This window comes from Etheostoma spectabile, chromosome 9 (assembly GCF_008692095.1).
Source record: "Etheostoma spectabile isolate EspeVRDwgs_2016 chromosome 9, UIUC_Espe_1.0, whole genome shotgun sequence".
Taxonomy (NCBI): Eukaryota; Metazoa; Chordata; class Actinopteri; order Perciformes; family Percidae; genus Etheostoma; species Etheostoma spectabile.
In genome coordinates, this window is record NC_045741.1 from 21,978,619 (window position 1) to 21,987,586 (window position 8,968).

At 40.8% G+C, this 8,968-nt stretch overlaps 1 protein-coding gene across 10 annotated transcripts in view; it reads left to right on the forward strand.

Annotated features, from left to right (window-relative positions):
* cacna1ea (calcium channel, voltage-dependent, R type, alpha 1E subunit a) overlaps positions 1-8,968 on the forward strand; it is a 93,701-nt gene that overhangs the window by 10,990 nt on the left and 73,743 nt on the right. For 9 of the 10 annotated variants that reach the window (XR_004333459.1, XR_004333460.1, XM_032525673.1 and 6 more), the window contains one exon: positions 1,434-1,996. Coding sequence is in view for 8 of the 10 variants with exons in the window: in XM_032525673.1 (XP_032381564.1) it covers positions 1,467-1,996 (530 nt within the window). In the remaining 2 variants the exon portion in view is untranslated. Of the gene's footprint in view, positions 1-1,433; positions 1,997-8,968 lie in introns of those variants that run through there. The other variant, XM_032525672.1, reaches the window with a different exon arrangement.

The window sequence follows — 8,968 nt, forward strand, 5'->3', positions numbered from 1 at the left end:
TATTCTTGCCATGGGTCACATCTCTCGCCCAGGTCCAGCAGGCTCCGTCTCACATGCTAATATTCTACGAACTGAAGTTAGTTGCATTCAATAACTTCTGTGTTTTTCGCCGCGCCGGCCGCGATAGCAGAGTTACCACGGAAACACTGGTACTAATAAAAGTTTGCCTCTCATGCTTAACAATAGACAGCTGTGACAATAACAAAACTGTGGACAAATGTAGAAGTGTAGACCTGCGGCCGCTGTGTCTTTCCATGTTGCTGGGGAGTCGTGTGTGAGTTAACGGGGGCGGGGGTGTGCGGGGAGTAAGAGGAGAGATCCAAACAAAGGTACGGCTTTACAGAAGAAATAGGTCATGTAACGCAAAATTAAACCATATTGATATGAACGACATTGCTTCGTTTGTGTGAGAGGACATTAGGTGCACCGGTGCGACATAGAGGAAAAATATTAGTCGCACCTTAGAGCCCTGTGAGCTAACAGACACTAACTAACACTGGTCACTGCTGTTGTCTGAAAAACAACACAGACGGGACAAAATTTTGCATTTACTGGTAAACCTTGTGACCAACATATGACCAATTGCTATCTGTTGTGGAATTTTCCTCCCGTTACTCTGTCCTCTGTGACTGTCTACATCTAGAAACTAAGCTGCGCGGTGCATGGAACAACTCTGACTGGTCCATGATCAGACAGTGGTTTACGGAGCGGTAGATTGGCTTTGCAAAAAACCCAGACCGTTCTATGAAATGACGCATTTAAAATATCGCTCGATCACGCAAATTTGATCATGGGAAGCCAAAATCGTGATCATGATTAAAATTTGATTAATTATGCAGCCCCATACCAGATAAAAGAAAACATGGGTTGATGAAATCCCTCTCTCTCTCTCTTTCTTCCCGCTTTGTAATTACACCATTAAGCACAGCACTGGCAGTTTTATATATGATTATTTGTTTTGAGGGTTGCGTTGCAGCTTATCTAATTGGTTCTGATGCTTAGAAGACTGGTAATATTTTAAACTGACTGAAGACAGTGAACGCTGTTGGGTAATTGGAAAATTGCCTCCGAGGGTTAGCTGAACAAATAGGAAAAAACAAGTTGAATTGCAATTAGCCATTTTGCATGATTTCTTATATAACTAGAGGGTGTGTGTGTGGGAGTAAGCCCCTTTTTTATCTGAAAAACTCTTTTGGCCATTTTTAATGCACTTTTGAGACATTCCCTAATTTCAACTTGTCCGTCTCCTCTCTATTGTCAAGTCACAAATTCAGATGCTGTTTGTAATGGAGAATATTATCTGAACAACCTCTGTTAAACTCCCAATTGCACTGAATAAAACATGTCAATAAAGGTTTTGTGTATTATTATGATGTCTCACTTTTTCTTTCTTTTTTCTTTCTTTCCTTCTCCACTCCCTTTCCTTCCTGCAGCACTATGCTGAGATCCCGGGCAGCCTTCCCACTATGCTTGAACCGGGCTCCTGTTCGGTCAGCTCTCAGTCTCTGACAATGGGCCACAATGATTTGGGGCTACCTAGAGCCCCATCAGGGTTGGAGTGTCCAGGGGAAGGTCTGGGAATGGGGGCGATATGTGGTAGCAGCATTCCGAGGCACCACATCCTTTACTCGTCCCCAACGGACTGTGAGACCTGGCAGAAGCATCCCGCAGAGCTGGTCGAAGGGTCAAGCCTGTTGTCTGAGTCCCACTCCCTGTTGGAGCCCCAAAGTCTCTCAACTAGCTATGACCCCCTCTACCTCCCACACATGTCTGGCCAGGCTCCCCCTCTACATCCTAACCGTCTTGGCCTCTCTCTTGATGTGGCCTCGACTTTTGAAGTCGGAGGGGGAATGCTGGGGGTGGATGGAGATTTGGCAGCCAGTCCCAATGTGATGAAGAGACGTCGGGGCGGCCTGATTGAGCAGAGAGACATTGTTAAAGCCCACCAGGCTCATAAGATTCACAGCACACCACAAGCACGACGCAAGGAGTGGGAGTGAGTATGATGTTGATATATATATATATATATATATAGAACACTGGCTCTCTCTTTTTTTTCTCTAGTTTTATCTAGAATATAGTCATGGAGAAACAGACGGCAGCAACACAGCTGCATTCAATCAATCAATCAATTTTAGTGGGTGCGATTGTTTAAAAGTATAGCTTGACATTTTTGGGAAATACGCTTATTTGCTTTTTGGCAGAGTTAGATGAGTGAAACCATACACATGTTTGGATGCAGTCAGTTAGCTTAGCTTAGCAAGACTGGAAACCGCTTGCCTGGCTCTGTCAAACTAACGAAATCCGCTGGCTGCTGGCTGTAGCTTCGTATTTACTGTGCAGACATGAGAGTGGTAGTGATCTTCTCATCTTACTTCCTGTCAGAAAGCAAATTAGCTTATTTCTCAAAATACTCCAAACTATTCATGTAAATGTCACCTAAACTTTAAGGTCTGCATCATGCTGTGGAGTGGAGAAAATAGCGTTTCGATCTAAATGATTTTTATAACAGTCTCACTATCAGCATACTGTAGTGTGTGTGTGTGTGTGTGTGTGTGTGTGTGTGTGTGTGTGTTTACTGGTTTCCTGCCCTGCGGCGCTATAAAACATCTTGCTGATTATAGCAGTGACGCCTCCCTCTGTTTCCCTGCTGATGCTGGGACTTCACCTCTAATGGCGTTGGCACCCTGGGTGTGTCACCCCCCCCCCGCCGCAGGTACAGGATGCCACATCCAATACCACTGAGTTATATCTATGGCTAAAGAGACAGAGGCTTGAGGAGCATAACGGCAGATGAGGAGGAAAGAGACAAATGTTAATTTGAAATATATAAGGAGACATTTGTGGATTGAGAATGCTTTCTGCTTTAATTTGCATTTGATATTTAAGCCCATGTGACAGTGGTATTGGTGTGGTGGATTACTGGATCGTCAGGCCTGTAGAGATGCACGGTCATGGACCAGATAACTATTCTCTTCCCTGTCTGATATAATTATTACAATACTACAATGACAGATCACTACTTCATCTGCTGAGAGGACAATGACCAGAGTGAGTCAGGATACGTTACAACCATGAACATTCACCTCTCAGGGCCACTTAGCAACAAACCCACAGCCACCTGACAGGAGGATGGAAAATGAAGTGTTGCACCTGAGCCAAAGTGTGCACCTGCTTTTGTTTTTTTAAAAGGAAATTGGTCTGTTTTCAAATGAAACGAGAGCAATTTGTTATGAAAAAGAAAGCTTATGTGAGTTTTTCTCCCAGCTATCATCAGAGCTCAAGCATAGTTATTCAAACATTCAGTTTGTCCCTCACTTCACTTTAGCCTGTAACAAGCTCTCTCAACTGCTGGTCAGATTGCAGTTGAAGTTTTGGATGAATGTTTGTAGTCCCAAGTGAACTACTTTTCAATTTGAAATGGCCCCATGACTTGTCAGATAGCGCCACCATCATGTAAAAGTTGCACATGATCAGCACTTTTATGTCCCATGAAATTATTGATGTTCCCCAGAGGATAAACTTTATTGACTTAAGTGACCCTGTGACGTTTCCTCTTGCACTGCTCTCAAATTAACATTTCTACTTTCAGACTGCATGCATAGATATGTACTCTGTAGTTTGATAACCTTTACTGAGTTTATTCATATTCCCCAGAGGAAGAACCCATTTTAGTCTGGCGTTTGTCAGCCTGCACATTTTAGCCCCCCTGCAGGGTTTTCTTGAAGAATAGAAAAGCATGTTGTTTCCCTCAGACCACTTTGTATTGTGAATATTAATGAGCAAGACAGGCAACATGAGCCACTGACTTTGTTTTTTTTTGTCTTGTTTTTTCATGTGCATCTAATCTATTCTAATGAGCATCTTCTGAAAGATTTGCATGTTACATACAGAGCTCCACTTGAAAGACACGTTGAGACAGCAAACTGCTTTGTAAATGAAACAATTAAGCTTCCAATTCTGGTATATTGTTCTGCTTTTGGCAGGGGTTGAAAGGGATTAGTATGCTTGTGTCTGTATTTGCAGATGCATGCGAGTGTAAGTATGTATGTACATTTGAAGCATTTGGCACATGGCGGTCTGGATAAAAACATCCTTTCGGAAGTGCTTGATGAAATAGCAGTATTTAGAGTTGGTGTGGCTCTAATGACAGTAATCAGACTTTATTAAACCGGCATTTCAACTGCATCAGGATGATGTTGGTCACAAAAAAGAGGAGCGCACTAAAAAAGTGTGTGTGTGTGTGTGTGTGTGGGGGGGGGGGGGGGGGGGGGGGGGGGGGGGTAGCATAGAGGGGAAGAGAGAATGCTATGCTTTGTTATAATACTATGTTTTGCGCACAATTTTCTGCAAATTTCCCTAAAAATCAGTCTGACAAACAGCATTAGGAATTTTTTGGATTGGTTTAAAATAAAAAAAATAAATAAAAAGATCTGCAGATTTGATTAAAAAGAAAGTCCTTCTCTACAACACAGAACCTTTCAGTGTGGTTACTATTTCTGGTGTTATACAGACCCCAAGACCCTCGATATCAGTAGGGTCTCCAGCTTGCTTGTGATGGCCAGTTGTGCAGATGAGAAGCCCCATTTCCAGAATGGTCTCATTAAAGTAAAGAGAGAAGCAGTAAAAGAAGACCTGCTAGCTGTGTGGGTGTAGTGGTTCATTTAAATAATGTAAGCCAGAGTTTTAGAGCAATTAGAGTTGTTAAGCTAATGGCATCATATGCTAAATCCATGATTCATTAAGCTGAACTGAGCTAACATTTAGGTCTCATCATGCGATATCAAAAATGGTTTCCACACCTTCAAAATGTATTTTTGTATTCTGTGAATTTCCTTTTGTGTCTCTGTGTGTGTGTGTGTGGTATTGAATTAGTTTCCTGATTTGCCATGATTTTCATTGTTCTTGGTCCTGTCACACCTATATTTATGTTTGTCATATTTTTCACCAAATTACTCCTGAGTTCTTACACGCGTGCCAGGACCGGCAGACATTTACAGTAAACAGATGCAGGATGAATGAGACTGAAGTGACTGATTGCACGGGTGATACAATAGCGCCTCTTCAGTCTCTTCAATTGGACAGTAATTACTCAAGCATCTTCACGGTGTTATTTATGATAGATTTTTTTTTTTAAAGAGTAAAAGGAATTTTCTTTTTCACAAACCCAAAGGTAAACATACTGTATTAACATCTATAATCATCTGTTCAAAATATTTTTTACTGTTTTAACAAAAACATTTGGTAAGGTGAGACTCAGATTTATATTCCGATTTGCTTTGACAAATGAGACTAAATGGGAAAAAAAAAATCCCCAAACTGACATCCATCACAGAATTTTGGGGTTTTTAGATTTTTTTCATAGCCTGGTATTGTCGGTATGTAACTTTCTTGGCTGCCCACACACACATATATAAAAAATCTGCACAGTGAAGACATATTAAAGGATGTCAAATCAACAATTCCTGTAATACTTCACTGGTGATGTATTCTGAAATGCTACAGGCGTCAGTGGTTACAGATAAATAATGAACACATCATCATTGTTGAAGCTACTGAGAGTGTTTGTGTGCATTGTGTTATCAGTGGTTATCTGTGCAGGGCTGTGCGTCCCGTCTGTGGTGACTCTATTCTCGGCAAGGGTGTTTACAGACTTGGACACAGTGTGTTATACTCATTTCTTCTGATCACGACCTGATTGGAGCATACTGGCCATGCCGCTGGCAGTGGCCACCCATAAAGAGACCGCCTCATTTCATTGCTCACAGCTGCAGTGGCAAAATTGCCTGTTTACAGAAGTGTCAGTTTTCATTCTTTAGACACCAAGCCCATGCATCATTATTTTTCCACCGGTACAAAGAACAGGGTTCAGGGTTTTTCTTTTAGTTAAAGTCTGCATGAAGCATTCTGACTATAGCAGGGCCATAACCAAAAGACTCTGGAGCAGCATGGCTTCAGGAATATCAGTTATCAGCCGACCACTTTGGTTCAGACTGAATTATCTCAACAATTTGTTATTGATGGAATTACATGAAATGTTACAAAGACATTCATTGTCTCAAAGGATGAAGCCCACAGACTTTGGTAATCCCTTGACTTTCCTTTTACAGCACTTTCCCTTAATTCCATATTTAGTTTTTCTTTCTTTTTGTCTGGAATCATTTTTTTAGCCAATACAGGCTGGACTGTTATAGAAATCTGTAACTGTTTGTTATATCTCTGTCAGTTATTCTTTTTTAAATACATTTAAAGAAGAACTATCTGCACAATTTGATCCATGCAGATTGTTGCTTACATTTCTGTCTGTTGTTGATAAAACTCAATGTATTGTGTGAGCCCGCTCTACAGAGTGGAGAAGCTCAGTGACCCCACCTCTGGTTTCAATCTTTCTGCTTCTCTCAGTGTTTGTCTGCCCGCAAAGCTTTAGCTCTGAAAAAGAATCTGCACTCTGCTGCCCTCGGAGGGCCTCACACATCGGTTTATTGTCAACCTGTTTAGCTGCAAGTCATATGGATAGTCAGGAGGGAAGACTCAGGGAATTACAAAGTCTGTCATTTTGTCAGCCGGCAGGTCTGCCATTGGCTCATTCACACATTCTCTCAAAAACTGAGGAAGTGTGTGATTGGATAGCAAACTAATGCAATCCAAATGTTATGAAAACCCATTTGCTCATTCACACCATTTTCAGGGACTCTTAGGTTGGAGCGACAGTCCCTCTTACTCTCTAAGATCAGTTTGAGCAATGGAAGATTTCTAAAAAGGTCATCTTAGGCAGCTTTGTTTCTTCCGTCAATGTTTTACTACTGACGGTTTGACACTTTATTAGGCCTGACCCATTCTAATTTCATCAGTACACAACTGAGAGAGAGTCTGTCTCTCCTTGTGTCTGTCTCCTTCTCCTTCATTATTGTCTCCCTGTCAGTGTCATACAGACACCCAGTGCAGTGTAAATGTCAAAGCTGTTTGTCATAAGTGAATTATTAATGACGACACGCTGAAAAGCCATTTTCTGTGCCACAAAACCCTACGTCTGTCAAACAATATGCAGAATGGAGAAGGCAGTGTTATTGAGAGAGAAAGTGTGTTGGGGGGGTGGGGGTGGAAATGTTTGTTCACTTACACTTTATAATAATGTTTTCATTTAATTCAAGCTGGCAATGTTGTTTTATGACAAGAATGAATTTGTGCTGCATTTATGGTGGAGAGCTTCTCATGAAGTGATAAAATAACATAAAATAATATACTAATGTGTTCAGTCTCACACTCACCCTCCACCTACCCTTGTTTCTTTCTTTGTTCTCTCTCTTTCTGTCATCCTGTCTTTGGAATTGACACAGTTGATGACCATCACAGAGATGGATGGTGTCCAAGTTTGACTTAATGTTGCTCTGGGGTGTAAAGTGAAGACAGTGACGCGATGAAAAAGAGTTTAAGAGTGTTGCAAAGACAGACAAATACAAAGGGAAGTCCCCGATCAATAACATTCAGATTATATTGCTCTAATTATTGCATAGTCATTGTTCTCTTTGGTTTTAATGTTAAGGCATTTGCAAAGATTATTGAAATTAGTTAGTGTTTTAAAAATGGCTTTAGTGATCATATTTGTCTTCACATTATATTACCACAAGGTCCCTGATCTGATTCTGCCTGGGGACCTTTGTTGCATGTGTCTCCATGTACCTGTCAATGTCTATTGTCACTATCAATAAAGGCAAAAAGCTAAATGCTAACGTCTCCATGCCAACATTGACAATGCTAACATGCTGTTGTTTAGCAGGTACACTGTTTACTATGATCACCATCTTAGTTAAGTGTGTTAGCATGCTTATATTAGCTAATTAACACTAAACACAAAGTGGAGGTGATGCTGGTGGGAATGTGATTAGTTTTGCAGGTACTTGGACATTTGAAAATTTTGACATGATGATGGTGCTAGATGAAAAGTTAAGAGATTACCAAAGTGTTTACATTATATCCTGAGGGGGACATGACAATAGTTTGGGAGACTGTCCTTACCCGAAAAACACCCCTGAAAGTCCTTTTGTTTAAGCAGCAATCATGACTCATTTACATTAGTAGGGGCCCTCTAGTGGCTGTAGTAAAGTAAGAATAAGGAGGTAGGTTGGAGTGTTGGATGGGTCAAACATGTCCCGTTTGAAAATATAAGTAATCATGTTTTTTTTTTTTTTATAACTTTACTGAACAAACGGAACTACATATGATTAACCACAGGTGAAGTAACCTAACAAATGTTCATGGTTTGAACCCCAAACATTGTCTTTTTCCAACGGTGATGAGGAAGGAAAAAGGTTGTATTTCCTGCCACTGCTAGGGGTGCTAATTTATGAAACATTCCTATGGGTTGTATTCCATAGGAATAAACAACCTATATAGTTGTATGATTGTTAGGACTTGTTGAGACCTTTCTCTCAAACCCACAAACTACCAAATGAATAAGGATTCATTATTATCTGCCAATCATGAATGTTTGTAAAAAATATTTTTGCAATCCATCTTGTAGATGTTGAGATACTTCAGTCTGGACCAAGCCAAATTGATAGACCAACAGATCGATGTTGTCGTTTTGTGATGAAATTCTAAATAATGTAATTTCTGAGCTCAACGTCCTCACATGGTTTATGTTTTGACTAAACACAGGGCATCATCTGCATGCCCCCATTACCTGTTCCCCATTCTTTCACTGTTATAGCCTTAAATGTTACTACCCTGCATGTCTGCATCATGCCCTGCTTTATTGACATCAGCTACGTCTCCTGGGAAAACTCTCTACGTAATAGGCCCCGTGGCCCTCCCATTCAAGACCACATGACCTACCCTGCTCTCTCATTTACTATCGCACATTCAAATGTTCATACATTGTCATCATTGGTTATATTTTATGATCTGGGCGGCTTAAATATCTGTAATATGATAAACAACACACACACACACACACACACACACACAC